Source organism: Diorhabda sublineata, chromosome 1, assembly GCF_026230105.1.
Source record: "Diorhabda sublineata isolate icDioSubl1.1 chromosome 1, icDioSubl1.1, whole genome shotgun sequence".
Classification (NCBI taxonomy): Eukaryota; Metazoa; Arthropoda; class Insecta; order Coleoptera; family Chrysomelidae; genus Diorhabda; species Diorhabda sublineata.
The window spans coordinates 18616900-18636478 of record NC_079474.1 but is presented as its reverse complement, the minus strand read 5'-3'; the positions used below and the strand labels follow the sequence as shown (position 1 = coordinate 18636478).

The following is a 19579-nucleotide window of genomic DNA, read 5'->3' as shown; positions in this document are numbered from 1 at the left end:
GAAATGAATGTATGGGGTGGTCCATCGAATACCGCACAAAGTCGAGGGTTGTTACAAGAAGGACGTTATTGTACATTGTCCTTTGTTAGTTTTATAACTGTCGATTGCAATTGAATATGATTCGCCAGCGTAAGGGGGCATGTTTATTTTAGCCAATAGATGCAAAAGCGCGTGGTGATTATGCTTCGATCACGCATCGATTGTTGTTTGGGTTGCTCTGTTTGTTTCATGGATTGAGTATAGATGTGCATAGTCATATAGGCAGAAGATAATTTGTGGATGAAAAAAATGACGTAATAATTTGAATAAACGGCTAAATGCAAGTTATAAAAAGGCCCAACTGGATTTTCATAGGGAGTGAATTGAGTCCAGTGACCACTAAAGCAAAAGTTTATTTGGATTTTAAGGAAGCTGCTATATTAAGTTGGAGTTTTATTATATTATATATTAAAAAAAGTTTTCCATATGATTTAATTATATTTTTTACATTTTTTCAATGCATTTCATTATTTTACATTATTTTTTTTCAATAAAAAATATATTTTTTACATATTTTACAAGTTAATATTCGTTATTATTGTTATTTATTATATTGTTGATTATCAGGTTTTAGTTTTTTCGATGTATGTTAATGTTGGGGCCGTCAAAAGTTTCGACAATATCCGTGATACATTCCCAGTAATTATTTTGGCAGATTTATGCTCCAGTATAGAGTCAAAAAAGCTATAAAACACCAAATAGTACAGGCAAATTAGACGATTTTGAGCTAAAATTTGAATTGAATTGGCAGTTTTGATTTTCTAGATTCTGGGAGGTTTTAGGATACTGAATAAATCTAGCATACATTTTGAAATGCGAATTACTCTAAAACTATGAGGAATTAAAAAACATCTGCCGTAACAAAAACTGTAGAATACAAATAAGTGTTTCAAGTATTTTTTCCTAACCTCAAAATTTTCACTGTAAAATGGGTTTATACACTCAAAAATATTTTGAATCGCGAAGAACTCGAAAACTACGAGAAATTCGAATAAAAGAGCCGGAATAAAAAATGTACAACACAAAATTCTCTACAGGTTGGTCTTCAAGCATTTTTCCTAACCTCAAAATTTTAACCGTAAAATAGGTGTTAATGTACTCAAAAACATTTTGAATTGCAGATAACTCGAAAAGTATGAGGATTTCGACACAAACTGCCGGGACAAAAAATGTGGAGCACAATATTCTGTACAAAAAAGTTTTCAATTACCTCTTAGCCTCTAAATTTCCATTACAGAAAGGGTTTGAGTGCTCAAAATATTTTGAATTGCGAATAACTCGGAAACTACGTAGAATTCGAAAGACAGTGCCGGAACCAAAACTGTCGAGCACAAAATTCTCCATAAATTGGTTCGTAGGCAATTTTTCCTAGCCTCAAAATTTTCACCATAATTTGCGTTCAAGTACTCAAAAAATTTTGAATCGCCAATAACTCGAAATTCATGAGAATTTCGAAAATACTGCCGGAACAAAAAGCTTTCGTTCTCTTAAAGCAAATATCTGAATACATTGTCAGGACTCACAATCATATTTAAGGAAAAACGAGACATTTTTTGAACTTTCTATGCATTTTCAAAATTGTAAGAATAAGGATACATCATCTTGCGAATGTTTTTGTATAAACTTGAAACTGCGATTCTTAGCTTCAAAATAAGTATCCACATTTTTGTAAAAGAGAAACTATTAAGAAGTCTGTGATTATTGAAATAATAATCTACCGAGAATTTAGTTAGTGTTCATAATTTCGTTTTAAAAGTTAGTTCATTTGAAACCAAAAAGTAGTTAATGAAAATATTGATAATAACACGTTTGATTTGCTTGTTTATAAGGCGAGTGATGAAATATAAAGTCCTATGAGGCCAATATAGCCCTTAATCTCGTCGAAAGTTATTCGACTTGTAGAAAATAGTCCCTGTGCATCTGGAACGTAAATTGTACTGGCGGGAATTCGCGAGCAGATGCTCAGGCTTTCAGCGTTGAGGGAGATTTACTCATAAATAGTGGCTTCAACGAAAAAATGACTCGAGAATTTTTTTATAGAAAATTTTGATGTCTACATTTTTTGTTTGTGCAGTTTTCTTTCTTATTCCTCTTAGGTTTCGAGTTATTCGCGTTTAAAATTTCCAAAACTTCTAATACTTCTAGGTGTACGAGTATTGTTTATACTTGAACGAAATTTAAATTGTTTTAAATATTCAATTATTAATACTGGAAGTATACCAAATATAGGTTTTACATTATAATAATTGATTTACCTCATAGGACTGATTTGAACAATTTGAACAACGCTGCCGGAGTTGTAGATTAAGGTAAGTTGAAATAATGAGGTTATGTTTACATAAGTTTTTGTTGTTTTTATATTTTCTTCTAGAAATTTAAAGCTGTTAGATTATACCTTATATATACTTTTAACAGACTGAAAAATTTTTTTTGTGAATGGAGAAATCAATGAGTTTTACAGTTAGAAATAGAATGTTCCTGTTTGGAACGAATACGTCATTGATGACGTGTATCAATTTTTAAAATGTATAACCTATAATCTCTTGCTACACTTGCGCGGTGAATTTTTATAAAGATAGAACATGTTTGTTAATCTTACTTGTTGGTGTTTTGAAGCAATTAGTTGCGGGATTTCCTTCGTATCCCGTTGGACAACTACAGATCGGCCTGTGCATCTTTGTCTGACATTTGGCAGTTTTTGCACAGGCGTTAGTGAATTTGCAAGGATCTTGGCATTGCGACATGTAACAAGCCTCAGATTCGAGGCAGTCCATATCAGACTTGCAAGATTTTGGTACGGGCGTGGGGCGTTCTATTAGAAGTTAATTATTAACGAAATTAGTAAATTAATAGACGAATATAACACTTTCGCTTCGCAGATTTAAAAAAAAATACGATAGTATCAGATGTACCAGGAGGTTTTATTTCACAAAAAAATTATTTCTCCCCCAATAATAAATTATACGAATTATATTACAGGGTGATGTTAGTGTGATAAAGTTCAGTGTCTCTTTTGTCCTTTGAGATACCAATTTGAAAATTAGTCTTCATATTTTAAAACTATTCACAATGTTACAGGGTGTTCAAGAAAGCTGTGGCGTATCAAAGTTAAACTTTTAAATAAGACACTATATTTGATTGCATATTTAGTATCATCTTGACTTCTTCATTACAATAATATACAGTTGTGATGTATTCTACGGGGTATTTGAAAAGAATCTAATACAGGGAGGATCAATATACTAATACATTATTTTATCGATTTTTTAAGTGAATCATCTTGTATTTTATGTGGGCAACGAAAAGTACAACTTTATCAACAATTCCTTTTGTATAAAATTATCAGTTGTTGATATATTTTGATTGGTGCAAAACAATGATGATGATAAAATATCTAATCATTCAGCAATTAATTTCACGTTGGCCTTGATTTATTTGTCAAAAACTGACATTTGACAATGATATGACATGACAATAGGTACATTATTGTTTTTTCTTTTGGCGGTTTCGTACATTTTATAGTAATTTGAAGAATATTACTGAATGAATGAAATGATTGATATGATCTGGATATTAGGAGAATCTAGTAAAAACTCCCTAATATCAGCAAGAATATACCATGTACGTTTTTCTGGAAGGCGATGACCTAAAACCTAACATAACCTAAAAAGAGAGAGAGATTCATGGAGTAGTTCATTCGCACGGATTTAGTTAATTATGAAAAGTTTGAACTATTAAAAGCTTCTGTGACAGAAGAAAATGAAATTAATTTTTTGCCGGCAGTTATTAGAATCCCAAAAACAAGAACTGAGCTACTACGGTGCGCAAAGAATTCTTGACAAAAGCGAAATGCACTCTTTCCATATTTACTTGCAACAAGAATAAATAGAAGTTGATTTTGAGAAAAGAAGAAAATTGGTTATAATTGGGATTCCAATATGTAATAAAATATAGGGTGTTCTATTGAAGAAAAATTAACTTTGATATGGCAATGATGGTTAAAATCCCTCAAATTTTCAAACTGATATCCCAAAGGACAAAGGAGGCACTGAACTTTATCACATCAAGCAATAAACTTTTTTTATACATTAATATGGGAATTGGAACGAAATATTTGCCAGGTATATTATGAGCGTATTCGTAGTGGGATTGTCACAAAATTATACACCAAAGTGTACTAATTCTAATATATTTCGATACTTATGTATTCATCATTTGAGAATTCATAATTTGAGAATTGTGGCGTATCAAATTTCGTTATTTCTTTTAAAAAACATCGATTCAAATTGACGTTTGATTATAATCAATAACCCTAATATTTTTATCGAGTGTCAATGTGAATACTGATCTTTGAAATCGACGAATTTGTTGTTTTTTTTAATGAAATGACGAAATTTAATACGCCGCAATTATTAACTAATTAATTATCAGACGATTAGTACATAAGTATTTGAAAGCTCGGAAATATATTAGAGTAAGTACACTTTGGTGTTTAATTTTCCCACAATCCCACTACGAAAACGCTATAAGTATATTGATATATAAAGTGAAAATTGTGAAAACTAACAATCTACATAGAATGAAATATACAAAAGATTTTCGACTAGGTGTTTATTGTTGGCACATCTGAAGATTTGTATTTTTTTTGTACAACGCAGCGAATGTGTAGGAAAATGGAATGTTTAATTACAAATTATTTATTTTTATTGTTGATTTTTCAATTTATCTGGGAATTAATTAGGATGGGATTCTAACCTTAACCGATTAAAATCAATTGGTACATGCATTCGTTGATTTAACTGCAAATGATCTATACAAAATTAAACTTTTCCGGTGAGAATTGTTTTTTATGATCTATCATTTCAACATAAGATTAAGTTTAAACAAAAATCAAGTTGTCAGTATGTCATGCGATAATCGATTTGTTTGTAAAACAACAAAAACTGAATTCAAACTACTTCCAAACTACTTTCGTTTGAATAAAGTCACCTTCAGTTATACTTCATAGTTTTTTTCCAAAAATTTGCGAGCTTCATGGTCAATTTTTTTCGGACATATTTTCTTCAACAAACAGCAATCGTGTTTCAGGAAATCATTTCTTGGGCATAGAATTTTAAAAGAATAGTATTGAAATTACTTTACTTCAATAATAACAAAACAAAGTTTATGGAAAATTTCATGTATTTGGGTGTACTACTAGGTGATAATAATCGAACAAAGAATTGCCAAAAGTAACAGCTGTGCAGGCAGTTTTAGAAGGATATTAACATCGAAAGAGATGTCCAGATCTACGACTCTAGAAACTCTGGATAATAACGAATAAAACTAAAACAGAAATTGGATATTAGGGAGAGAAAACTCTTCAGAAGAATTTTTAGAGGAAAGCAGATAGAGTTAGGAGGGAAGAGAAGATCAAAGTATGAAATTTATACACTTTTCAATGAGGCAGCAATCAGCGCTTTTATAAAGACAAAAAGATAACGAAGGTGAGGTCACATAGAACGAATGGACGAAGACATATTCTTGAAAGGAGTTGCATGTAAGATACCAGAGGGCAAGAGGAGAAGAAAGTAGACCAAAAAACCGTGGAGAGAAGTGGTGGAAGAAGACCTTAGAGAGAAAAAGCATGGGATCTAAAGAAGTGGAGAGAAACTACAAGGCGACGGACCTAAATGGTCTGGATATAATCCTATAAATATGTATTGAAATCCTGGGATAAGAATTACCATTTGTTTAGTTGTCAAACTCTCTCTGAAAAATGTTTTTCATCCGAAATTTTTATTATTGAGTTTTGAGGTATATTGAACATTTTTATTTCTATAGATCATTTGCAAAATTTTTTATTTAAAAAAATTAGTTAAGGTATTTAATGTGCTGTAGTTTGAAAAACTATTAAAAAAAATTACAAAACTATATACATATTACGGAAATTTTCCAACATAAAAATGTATACGGATTCTTTCTATTTTACAAGTAATTTTATACATTATTTGATTAAGTTATAGGAACTGATTATTATTACTCTATTTGATACGAATTGAATAGAATAATCTTTTTATAAATATAACTCATAAAATTTTGTCAGCTTTTTGAGCATAATCTAAAAACGAGACATTACATACGAGGATTGCCCCAAAACAAAGAAAACAGAAAAATTTTGGAAAAAACATACCCTTTTTATAATAATAATCGTCAAGCTCCTCAAAATATGCATTAATTACCGACATCACCTCTTCATTGACCACCGAGTCATTTCTTTAAGTCTGGGATAGAGTGCATTAAATAGCAATTCAAACTTTGTCTTGATAAAACAACACTTTTTGCTTTATTTCTTTCTTTGCTTTCTTCTCTTTCTCAAAATTATTTTACGCACATCTTAAAAAACCGACTCCACGACTTTGCTTACAGATGGATCGGTCTTTGCCTTCTTTGACATCAATCTAGTGATTGAAGCTTATAATTTATAAAACAATCCAGACCAACATTAAACCATATAACATTATTACTTCTTTTTTTTTCAAAAACTCTTTATGCTTTCTCGAGAGTGGAGTATTGGAGTTTTAATTCTCGCTTTCCTTTTATATATTTGTTTAATTATTTCTTTCTTTTCCTCGTACTTCTTCATCTAGCCAAGCTTTCTTTGGTTTTACTTTTCATATTTTCGTATTTTTTTGTTTCTGGTTTCTGTTTGAGCTTTTCTATGATATCGTTTTGTTCAGTCCCCAGCTTTCCTTTCCGTTAGTTGTATACCATCATTTACATGTCATCGCCTATTTCTTTTTTCCTGAATATTGACTTAATCAAAACATAATGTTCATGGATTCTCTTACTCTGGTGATTCCGAGGTATTCAAAAGTTATCACTCAATCTATTCTTTATCGTTTCATTATTAAATCTATTCATTTCCATTTTCATGTCTTTATCTAATTGTCTACTTTGTCTTCCATTTTATTAAATGTATTTGCTATTCCATCTATTTTTACTGGCTATATTCTGTCCATGAATGGCACATAGACAGAAGTGGACTAATAATGTTTTTTTTTGCTTTCTCCACATCTTTACTCTAAATTCTTTCAATCCTCTTCCGTCTAATTAAAAACCCTCCCAACATTATTACTTAAAAATCAATATAGTTGGTTGAGATAATTGAATTAATATTTACACTGATGTCAAATATATTTCATCCTTTAATATCTAAGTAGTTTAAATGCCTCATTATGACTTATGATTAAGAAAAAGAAGAAATAACATCAAGAAGGTTCTATTATTTTGACGTATGCCGAATGTTTACACGTGACGAATCATAATGATAAAAATGTTTAAATATCGCATTGTGATTTACATCTAAGATCGAATTAAATGATGCTGACAAAATATTTATCAACAAACAAGATATAGTTTGGAATAAAACGTTAGAAATTATCATTTATTTATTCTATATGATAATAACGATAATAAAATTAATCAATTTGTTCCAATAACTTATCAAACATTACTATTAGCTGATGAAAGATAGTTATGAGACTTTTAACATCAAATTCCTAATCTTGAATTTTAATTTGTTATTAAACTAAGACTGGTTCACAGGAAACAACATCTAACAAAAGAATCGATCGTCAAGAGTTCATACTATTTTTTCATCATTCTGAAAATTATTTACAGACTGTAGCTGGTCATTAGAAACTTCGTAAAAGGATTGCCAATTTTGAAAATGCTTTTCGTATACCTTTAAAGCAAATCCTATGTGGATCTCCAAAATATTGTTCCGGGCAGAAGCACACAGCGGTGCGATTCACAGCTATACAATCTGCGTTCTCCGCACACACCCCTCCTATATTACAAACATGAACACAACGTCTAGATTTGCACACCTCTACTCCTGAGCAATCGTTGTTATCGCAACATTCTTTATCTGACTTGCTTACAAGTACGTCTGTTAAATTTTTGATGGTTATTATTGGTAATGTTGTTAAGAACTCTGTAGTTGTATATTCTTTTAAGTCAGAATCGCCGTGTCTTCCTTCTAGTGTTGTTATGTCTGTTGTTACTACTTCTTCAGTTATTTCTCTACTACTAATTGTAGTTTCTTCTGCACCTTGTATAGTGGTTTCTTCTTTACCCACCGTAGTTGATATTTGAACTTTTGAAGTTGTAAGATGTGATACTTCTTTTTCGGTAGAAGCTCTTTCTGCTAATCCCTCTGTGGAAGTACTACCTACAGTGGTTGGTAATGTTGAGGTCATTGTTTCCGCAGTGAAATTGGATATGGTACTCAAACTTTCTGCAAACGTAGTAGTTGCAATACTTTCTGTTACATTTAGTGTAGACGATTCTGTAAGAAATTGTTCACTAGTTCTTTCTGTCGCAGTACTTTCTGTAATTGTGATTATTTCTGAAAATGGTTTAGCAGGGTACTCTGTGGTAACAAATTCTTTTCCAGTTCTTACTGTTGTTATTGGTAACCAACTGGTAGAATGATAAAAGAAGGTTGTTGGTTTTTCACTCGTTGTTTCGTTTTCAGTAGTTTGTGAAGGAGATTCTGTTTCATATCTAGTTCTCTCACTTGTGATAGTTGATTCAGTTGTTTCTCCTATAGCGGTTGATATAAAAGTAGTTTCAATTGAAGATTCCGTACGTTGTGAGGTAATTACAGTAGAAGATGATTCTGTTATATACGTTGATTCCTCACTTATGTCAGTTGAATTGATTCCTTCAGTACTTTTAGATAATTCCATTGTAGTGCTTGGTATAGAAGTAGCTTCCTGGTTTTGCAATGAAATAGTACTGGAGTCGGTGACAGAAGTAGTTGTATCGCTTCTCAGTTTCGTTGAAGCTTCCGTACTTTGTGAAGTAGTTACAGTAAGAAATGATTCAGTTACATACGTTGATTCCTCACTTATGACAGTTGAATTGATTCCTTCAGTACTTTTAGATAATTCCATTGTAGTGCTTGGTATAGGAGTAGTTTCCTGGCTTTGCAATGAAATAGTACTGGAGTCGGCGACAGAAGTAGTTGTCTCGCTTCCTGTCTTCGATTTCGTTGAAGCTTCAGTACTTTGTGAAGTAGTTACAGTCAGAGATGATTCAGTTACATACGTTGATTCCTCACTTATGACAGCTGAATTGATTCCTTCAGTACTTTTAGATAATTCCATTGTAGTGCTTGGTACAAAAGTACTTCCTTGGGTTTCTGAAGGAGCGCTGGACTTGGTAGCAAAAGTAGATTCTTCGCTTCCTGTTATCGTAGTCAATCCATCTGAATGTGTCCTTGTTGTTTCCTCACTTGTAGCTGATTGAATTTCTTCAGTAATTTCAGATATTTTCGCTGTAGTTGTTGATATGAAAGTAGTTTCTACTGAAGATTCGGATCTTGTAGTTTTCTGATTTTCTGGAGGAGAAACAGTGAGCTGAGTGCCAAGAGTAGTTTCGCCGCTTTTTGTTATCACTTCTACTGAAGATTTAGTACTTTGTAAGGTAGTTGATTCTTCTCCTCCACCACTTTCAGATATTTTTGTTACGTGAGTAATAAAAGGTCGATTTGTGCTTGTAGTTGTCACTTCAGCCTCGATAGGTTGCGCTCCTGAAGTCATTTCTAAAGATTTTTCTTTGGTTTCTGGGAGCTCTACTTCTGTTGGTTGATATACAGTACTTGTTACATTATCAGCTGTTTCCAATGAAATTTGACTAAGTCCTTGAGTAGTTAGATTCAATATTGGTTCCGTTACAGAAGTGATATGGATGTCACTTGTTGTCGATGACTCTTTAGTCAATTTGATTTCTGATTGTGAGTCCCCAGGTACCATTGATGTTTCAATAGATGGATATTCAGGAGTTACTGTTATATATAATTGAGCAGTAGTTGTTTCGGGGTGAATAAAAGCAATTCCTTCTGTAGCAGTATCCATTTCCTCAGGTAGAGTCCTGAACTCTAATGGTTCGACTGTAGTGTCTTCAAAGACGTACGTAGTTATTTGGCCTGTAGTTGATTGAACTTGTATTTCAGTAGTGATTGATTCTTCTATTTCTTTAGACGGAATTGTGACGTAATAAGGAGTGACAGTAACAATATCTTCAGAGGCAGTGGTTTCAGCATAGACTAATACTTTATCTTCGGGGGGTGTTGACACTTCCGGTATATCTGAGATCGCCTCGCTTACAGTTGTTGTTCCAACAAATTCTATTGTAGCATATTCTCCTTTTGTTGATAAGTCTATGTCCGATATTCCTAGAGACAACCCAGGTGAAGACGTCTCAAAACCTATTGTTGTTGTATGTGGCAATTTCTTCGTTGAATATTCTCCATCCGTTGTCATTTCTATGCCACTAGTTGCTTCAGTTTCCTGAGTTTGGTTAACTGGAGACGTTTCTAGACCTATCGTTGTTGTTCCGACAGATTTCGTTGTTTCATATTCTACTTCTGTCTGTGGCGATTCCTTGGTTGTATATTCTCCTTCTGTTGTTATATCTACACCTCTAGTTGTCTCAAGTCCTTGAGTTAACTCAACTGAAGGCGACTTTAGACCGATAGTTGTTGTTCCTACAGATTCCGTTGTTTTATGATCTCCTTCTGTTGTCATCTCCACGCCTCTGGGCGTCTCAGTACCCTGAGTCGGTTCAGCTGAAGATGTTTCTTGACCTATCGTAGTTGTTTGTCGAGATTGCTTTGTTGTATACTCTCTTTCTGTTGTCATCTCCACGCCTCTGGGCGTCTCAGTACCCTGAGTCGGTTCAGCTGAAGATGTTTCTAGACCTATCGTTGTTGTTTGTCGAGATTGCTTTGTTGTATACTCTCTTTCTGTTGTCATCTCCACGCCTCTGGGCGTCTCAGTACCCTGAGTCGGCTCAGCTGAAGATGTTTCTTGACCTATAGTTGTTGTCTGTGGCGATTGTGTTATATATTCTTCTTCTGTTGTCATCTCCACGCCTCTTGTGGTCTCAGTACCTTGAGTCTGATCAGTATCCTGAGTCTGTTCAGCTGAAGACGTTTCTAGATCGATTGTTGTTGTTCCGACAGATTCCGTTGTTTCATATTCTCCTTCTGTTATCATCTCCAAGCCTCTGGGTGTCCCAGTACCCTGAGTCTGTTCAACTGAAGATGTTTCTTGACCTATCGTTGTTGATTGTGGCGATTGCTTTGTTGTATATTCTCCTTCTGTTGTCATCTCCACGCCTCTTGGCGTCTCAGTAACTTGAGTCCGTTCAACTGAAGACGTTTCTAGACCTATCGTTGTTGTTTGTGGTGATTGCTTTGTTGTATATTCTCCTTCTGTTGTTATATCTACGCCTCTAGTTGTCTCAGTTCCTAGAGTTAACTCAAGTGAAGGCGTATTTAGACCGATCGTTGTTGGTCCGACAGATTCCGTTTTTTCATATTCTCCTTCTGTTATCATCTCCAAGCCTCTGGGCGTCTCAGTACCTTGAGTCTGTTCAGCTGAAAATGTTTCTAGACCTACTGTTGTTGTCTGTGGCGATTGCTTCGTTATATATTCTCCTTCAGTTATCATATCCAAGCCTCTGGGCGTCTCAAAACCCTGAGCCTGTTCAGCTGAGGATGTTTCTAGACCTATCGTTGTTGTTTGTAGCAATTGCTTTGTTGTATATTCTCCTTCTGTTGTCATCTCCACGCCTCTGGGCGTCTTAGTACACTGAGTCTGTTCAGCTGAAGATGTTTCTAGACCTATCGTTGTTGTTTGTGGCAATTGCTTTGTTGTATATTCTCCTTCTGTTGTCATCTCCACGCCTCTGGGCGTCTCAGTATCCTGAGTCTGTTCAGCTGAGGATGTTTCTAGACCTATCGTTGTTGTTTGTGGCAATTGCTTTGTTGTATATTCTCCTTCTGTTGTCATCTCCACGCCTCTGGGCGTCCCAGTATCCTGAGTCTGTTCAGCTGAAGATGTTTCTAGACCTATCGTTGTTGTTTGTGGCAATTGCTTTGTTGTATATTCTCCTTCTGTTGTCATCTCCACGCCTCTGGGCGTCTCAGTACCCTGAGTCTGTTTAGCTGAAGATGTTTCTAGACCGATCGTTGTTGGTCCGACAGATTCAGTTTTTTCATATTCTCCTTCTGTTATCATCTCCAAGCCTCTGGGCGTCTCAGTACCTTGAGTCTGTTCAGCTGAAAAAGTTTCTAGACCTACTGTTGTTGTCTGTGGCGATTGCTTCGTTATATATTCTCCTTCTGTTGTCATCTTTACGCCTCTGGGCGTCTCAGTACCCTGTGACTGTTCAGCCGAAGATGTTTCTTGACCTATCGTTGTTGTTTGTGGCAATTGCTTTGTTGTATATTCTCCTTCTGTTGTCATCTCCACGCCTCTGGGCGTCTCAGTACCCTGAGTCTGTTCAGCTGAAGATGTTTCTAGACCTATCGTTGTTGTTTGTGGCAATTTCTTTGTTGTATATTCTCCTTCTGTTGTCATCTCCACGCCTCTGGGCGTCTCAGTACCTTGAGTCTGTTCAGCTGAAAATGTTCCTAAACCTACTGTTGTTGTCTGTGGCGATTGCTTCGTTATATATTCTCCTTCTGTTGTCATCTCCACGCCTCTGGGCGTCTCAGTACCCTGTGACTGTTCAGCTGAAGATGTTTCTAGACCTATCGTTGTTGTTTGTGGCAATTGCTGTGTTGTATATTCTCCTTCTGTTGTCATCTCCACGCCTCTGGGCGTCTCAGTACCCTGTGACTGTTCAGCTGAGGATGTTTCTAGACCTATCGTTGTTGTTTGTGGCAATTGCTGTGTTGTATATTCTCCTTCTGGTGTCATCTCCAAGCCTCTGGGCGTCTCAGTACCTTGAGTCTGTTCAGCTGAAAATGTTCCTAAACCTACTGTTGTTGTCTGTGGCGATTGCTTCGTTATATATTCTCCTTCTGTTGTCATCTCCACGCCTCTGGGCGTCTCAGTACCCTGTGACTGTTCAGCTGAAGATGTTTCTAGACCTATCGTTGTTGTTTGTGGCAATTGCTGTGTTGTATATTCTCCTTCTGGTGTCATCTCCAAGCCTCTGGGCGTCTCAGTACCTTGAGTCTGTTCAGCTGAAAATGTTCCTAAACCTACTGTTGTTGTCTGTGGCGATTGCTTCGTTATATATTCTCCTTCTGTTGTCATCTTTACGCCTCTGGGCGTCTCAGTACCCTGTGACTGTTCAGCTGAAGATGTTTCTAGACCTATCGTTGTTGTTTGTGGCAATTGCTTTGTTGTATATTCTCCTTCTGTTGTCATCTCCACGCCTCTGGGCGTCTCAGTACCCTGAGTCTGTTCAGCTGAAGATGTTTCTAGACCTATCGTTGTTGTTTGTGGCAATTGCTTTGTTGTATATTCTCCTTCTGTTGTCATCTCCACGCCTCTGGGCGTCTCAGTACCCTGAGTCTGTTCAGCTGAAGATGTTTCTAGACCTATCGTTGTTGTTTGTGGCAATTGCTTTGTTGTATATTCTCCTTCTGTTGTCATCTCCACGCCTCTGGGCGTCTCAGTATCCTGAGTTTGTTCAGCTGAAGATGTTTCTAGACCTATCGTTGTTGTTTGTGGCAATTGCTTTGTTGTATATTCTCCTTCTGTTGTCATCTCCACGCCTCTGGGCGTCTCAGTACCCTGTGACTGTTCAGCTGAAGATGTTTCTAGACCTATCGTTGTTGTTTGTGGCAATTGCTGTGTTGTATATTCTCCTTCTGGTGTCATCTCCAAGCCTCTGGGCGTCTCAGTACCTTGAGTCTGTTCAGCTGAAAATGTTCCTAAACCTACTGTTGTTGTCTGTGGCGATTGCTTCGTTATATATTCTCTTTCTGTTGTCATCTCCACGCCTCTGGGCGTCTCAGTACCCTGTGACTGTTCAGCTGAAGATGTTTCTAGACCTATCGTTGTTGTTTGTGGCAATTGCTGTGTTGTATATTCTCCTTCTGTTGTCATCTCCACGCCTCTGGGCGTCTCAGTACCCTGTGACTGTTCAGCTGAAGATGTTTCTAGACCTATCGTTGTTGTTTGTGGCAATTGCTGTGTTGTATATTCTCCTTCTGGTGTCATCTCCAAGCCTCTGGGCGTCTCAGTACCTTGAGTCTGTTCAGCTGAAAATGTTCCTAAACCTACTGTTGTTGTCTGTGGCGATTGCTTCGTTATATATTCTCCTTCTGTTGTCATCTTTACGCCTCTGGGCGTCTCAGTACCCTGTGACTGTTCAGCTGAAGATGTTTCTAGACCTATCGTTGTTGTTTGTGGCAATTGCTTTGTTGTATATTCTCCTTCTGTTGTCATCTCCACGCCTCTGGGCGTCTCAGTACCCTGAGTCTGTTCAGCTGAAGATGTTTCTAGACCTATCGTTGTTGTTTGTGGCAATTGCTTTGTTGTATATTCTCCTTCTGTTGTCATCTCCACGCCTCTGGGCGTCTCAGTACCCTGAGTCTGTTCAGCTGAAGATGTTTCTAGACCTATCGTTGTTGTTTGTGGCAATTGCTTTGTTGTAAATTCTCCTTCTGTTGTCATCTCCACGCCTCTGGGCGTCTCAGTATCCTGAGTTTGTTCAGCTGAAGATGTTTCTAGACCTATCGTTGTTGTTTGTGGCAATTGCTTTGTTGTATATTCTCCTTCTGTTGTCATCTTTACGCCTCTGGGCGTCTCAGTACCCTGTGACTGTTCAGCTGAAGATGTTTCTAGACCTATCGTTGTTGTTTGTGGCAATTGCTTTGTTGCATATTCTCCTTCTGTTGTCATCTCCACGCCTCTGGGCGTCTCAGTACCTTGAGTCTGTTCAGCTGAAAATGTTCCTAAACCTACTGTTGTTGTCTGTGGCGATTGCTTCGTTATATATTCTCCTTCTGTTGTCATCTCCACGCCTCTGGGCGTCTCAGTACCCTGTGACTGTTCAGCTGAAGATGTTTCTAGACCTATCGTTGTTGTTTGTGGCAATTGCTTTGTTGTATATTCTCCTTCTGTTGTCATCTCCACGCCTCTGGGCGTCTCAGTATCCTGAGTTTGTTCAGCTGAAGATGTTTCTAGACCTATCGTTGTTGTTTGTGGCAATTGCTTTGTTGTATATTCTCCTTCTGTTGTCATCTCCACGCCTCTGGGCGTCTCAGTACCTTGAGTCTGTTCAGCTGAAAATGTTCCTAAACCTACTGTTGTTGTCTGTGGCGATTGCTTTGTTATATATTCTCCTTCTGTTGTCATCTCCACGCCTCTGGGCGTCTCAGTACCTTGAGTCTGTTCAGCTGAAAATGTTCCTAAACCTACTGTTGTTGTCTGTGGCGATTGCTTCGTTATATATTCTCCTTCTGTTGTCATCTCCACGCCTCTGGGCGTCTCAGTACCCTGTGACTGTTCAGCTGAAGATGTTTCTAGACCTATCGTTGTTGTTTGTGGCAATTGCTTTGTTGTATATTCTCCTTCTGTTGTCATCTCCACGCTTCTGGGCGTCTCAGTACCCTGAGTCTGTTCAGCTAAAGATGTTTCTAGACCTATCGTTGTTATTTGTGGCAATTGCTTTATTGTATATTCTCCTTCTGTTGTCATCTCCACGCCTCTGGGCGTCTCAGTACCCTGAGACTGTTCAGCTGAAGATGTTTCTAGACCTATCGTTGTTGTTGGTGGCAATTGCTTTGTTGTATATTCTCCTTCTGTTGTCATCTCCACGCCTCTAGGCGTCTCAGTTCCCTGTGACTGTTCAGCTGAAGATGTTTCTAGACCTATCGTTGTTGTTTGTGGCAATTGCTTTGTTGTATATTCTCCTTCTGTTGTCATCTCCACGCCTCTGGGCGTCTCAGTACCCTGAGTCTGTTTAGCTGAAGATGTTTCTAGACCTATCGTTGTTATTTGTGGCAATTGCTTTATTGTATATTCTCCTTCTGTTGTCATCTCCACGCCTCTGGGCGTCTCAGTACCCTGAGACTGTTCAGCTGAAGATGTTTCTAGACCTATCGTTGTTATTTGTGGCAATTGCTTTATTGTATATTCTCCTTCTGTTGTCATCTCCACGCCTCTGGGCGTCTCAGTACCCTGAGACTGTTCAGCTGAAGATGTTTCTAGACCTATCGTTGTTGTTGGTGGCAATTGCTTTGTTGTATATTCTCCTTCTGTTGTCATCTCCACGCCTCTAGGCGTCTCAGTTCCCTGTGACTGTTCAGCTGAAGATGTTTCTAGACCTATCGTTGTTGTTTGTGGCAATTGCTTTGTTGTATATTCTCCTTCTGTTGTCATCTCCACGCCTCTGGGCGTCTCAGTACCCTGAGTCTGTTTAGCTGAAGATGTTTCTAGACCTATCGTTGTTGTTTGTGGCAATTGCTTTGTTGTATATTCTCCTTCTGTTGTCATCTCCACGCCTCTGGGCGTATCAGTACCCTGTGACTGTTCAGCTGAAGATGTTTCTAGACCTATCGTTGTTGTTTGTGGCAATTGCTTTGTTGTATATTCTCCTTCTGTTGTCATCTCCACGCCTCTGGGCATCTCAGTATCTTGAGTCTGTTCAGCTGAAAATGTTCCTAAACCTACTGTTGTTGTCTGTGGCGATTGCTTCGTTATATATTCTCCTTCTGTTGTCATCTCCACGCCTCTGGGCGTCTCAGTACCCTGTGACTGTTCAGCTGAAGATGTTTCTAGACCTATCGTTGTTGTTTGTGGCAATTGCTTTGTTGTATATTCTCCTTCTGTTGTCATCTCCACGCCTCTGGGCGTCTCAGTACCCTGAGTCTGTTTAGCTGAAGATGTTTCTAGACCTATCGTTGTTGTTTGTGGCAATTGCTTTGTTGTATATTCTCCTTCTGTTGTCATCTCCACGCCTCTGGGCGTCTCAGTACCCTGAGTCTGTTCAGCTAAAGATGTTTCTAGACCTATCGTTGTTGTTTGTGGCAGTTGCTTTATTGTATATTCTCCTTCTTTTGTCATATCCACGCCTCTGGGCGTATCAGTACCCTGAGTCTGTTCAGCTGAAGATGTTTCTAGACCTATCGTTGTTGTTTGTGGCAATTGCTTTGTTGTATATTCTCCTTCTGTTGTCATCTCCACGCTTCTGGGCGTCTCAGTACCCTGAGTCTGTTCAGCTAAAGATGTTTCTAGACCTATCGTTGTTGTTTGTGGCAATTGCTTTATTGTATATTCTCCTTCTGTTGTCATCTCCACGCCTCTGGGCGTCTCAGTGTCCTGAGACTGTTCAGCTGAAGATGTTTCTAGACCTATCGTTGTTGTTTGTGGCAATTGATTCATTGTATATTCTCCTTCTGTTGTCATCTCCACGCCTCTGGGCGTCTCAGTACCCTGAGACTGTTCAGCTGAAGATGTTTCTAGACCTATCGTTGTTGTTTGTGGCAATTGCTTTGTTGTATATTCTCCTTCTGTTGTCATCTCCACGCCTCTGGGCGTCGCAGTACCCTGAGTCTGTTTAGCTGAAGATGTTTCTAGACCTATCGTTGTTGTTTGTGGCAATTGCTTTGTTGTATATTCTCCTTCTGTTGTCATCTCCACGCCTCTGGGCGTCTCAGTACCCTGAGTCTGTTCAGCTAAAGATGTTTCTAGACCTATCGTTGTTGTTTGTGGCAATTGCTTTATTGTATATTCTCCTTCTTTTGTCATATCCACGCCTCTGGGCGTATCAGTACCCTGAGTCTGTTCATCTGAAGATGTTTCTAGACCTATCGTTGTTGTTTGTGGCAATTGCTTTGTTGTATATTCTCCTTCTGTTGTCATCTCCACGCCTCTGGGCGTCTCAGTACCCTGAGTCTGTTCAGCTAAAGATGTTTCTAGACCTATCGTTGTTGTTTGTGGCAATTGCTTTATTGTGTATTCTCCTTCTTTTGTCATATCCACGCCTCTGGGCGTATCAGTACCCTGACTCTGTTCAGCTGAAGATGTTTCTAGACCTATCGTTGTTGTTTGTAGCAATTGCTTTGTTGTATATTCTCCTTCTGTTGTCATCTTCACGCCTCTGGGCGACTCAGTACCCTGAGACTGTTCAGCTGAAGATGTTTCTAGACCTATCGTTGTTGTTTGTGGCAATTGCTTTGTTGTATATTCTCCTTCTGTTGTCATCTCCACGCCTCTGGGCGTATCAGTACCCTGAGTCTGTTTAGCTGAAGATGTTTCTAGACCTATCGTTGTTGTTTGTAGCAATTGCTTTGTTGTATATTCTCCTTCTGTTGTCATCTCCACGCCTCTGGGCGTATCAGTACCCTGAGTCTGTTTAGCTGAAGATGTTTCTAGACCTATCGTTGTTGTTTGTAGCAATTGCTTTGTTGTATATTCTCCTTCTGTTGTCATCTCCACGCTTCTGGGCGTCTCAGTACCCTGAGTCTGTTCAGCTAAAGATGTTTCTAGACCTATCGTTGTTGATTGTGGTAATTGCTTTGTTGTATATTCTCCTTCTGTTGTCATCTCCACGCCTCTGGGCGTCTCAGTACCCTGAGTCTGTTCAGCTGAAGACGTTTCTAGACCGATTGTTGTTGTCTGTGGCGATTGCCTCGTTGTATATTCTACTTCTGTTGTCATCTCCATGCCTCGTGACCTCTCAGTACCTTGAGTCTGTTCAGCAGATGACGTTTCTAGACTTATCGTTGTTGTTCCAACATATTCTTTCGTTGTATATTCTCTTCCTGATGTCGTCTTCACGTCATTGGTTATTTCATTTTCTTGAGTCACCTTCGTTTTTGGCGATTCCTCCGGTGTATATTCTTCCCGAGTTGTCTCAGTCTGGCGTATTGTAGATATTTCAGGCAATTGAGACGAGGTATATCCAATTGAAGTTTCTTGATTTAGACCCGATGTTGTTAAATTGGATCCTTTTTCTGTTCCGAATGTCATTGCTTCGGTGGTAATTTCATGTTCTCCACGTGAACTTCCTTCAGTAGTTTCCTCATTAGCGGTAGTAACTGGAGGGGTAATACTCTTTTCAGTAGTAGTAAATATAGATGTTAAAGTAGTATAAATACTCGTTATAATTGATGGTTTTTCAGTAGATATTTCTTCATAAGTACTTGTCGTAGTAGTTTCGGGATATAATACAACTTTTCCTGTGGTAGTTTCCATCTCTTCTGGGAATGTTCGCGATTCGATTGGTTGATACGTAGTTGTATATGTTGCGATAATTTCCTTGGTGTTTGTTATGCCAGGCTGGGTAAATGTTAGATTGGTAGTAGAGGTAGTAGCGTTTGTTATTTGTGAAAAAGTCACATTTTGTGTTTCGGTTAGTGGGGCGGGTGTGGTCACCATATCTGTTATTTTAAAAAACAACAAAATATCAGTTAGTACCTAATATTTACAACATTACTGGTATCGTGTTGGGATGAAATGGTTTAGTGCATGCAATGTCATAGCAAAACCACAACCGAACTTTTCACAATAATTTACAGAGGTATATACATTCAAGAAATTATTCAACTCGATCAACTTCTACTTACTAAGAGATAGTTTTGAACATTTTTGACAATTTATTTATTAATTTTAGTCATCGAAATAAAGAAGTGAAATTACAAATAAAGCGTTGAACGTTGTCAATTTCATTAATTGTCAAAAATAACCTGCTATCCCTCGGATTAAAGGAAAACCCCGAAAAATAAGAGTATATTAGAATA

The 19579-nt window shown here is 37.5% G+C and overlaps 1 protein-coding gene across 1 annotated transcript in view; it reads right to left on the bottom strand.

The window, feature by feature from the left end:
- The window catches only part of LOC130452383 (uncharacterized), a 251678-nt gene that overhangs the window by 79089 nt on the left and 153010 nt on the right, over positions 1–19579 (bottom strand). The window contains exons 24-25 of the mRNA XM_056791629.1: positions 7766–19219; positions 2639–2851 (exon numbers count right to left, since the gene is read on the bottom strand). Coding sequence (XP_056647607.1) covers positions 2639–2851; positions 7766–19219 — 11667 coding nt within the window. The remainder of the gene's footprint in view (positions 1–2638; positions 2852–7765; positions 19220–19579) is intronic.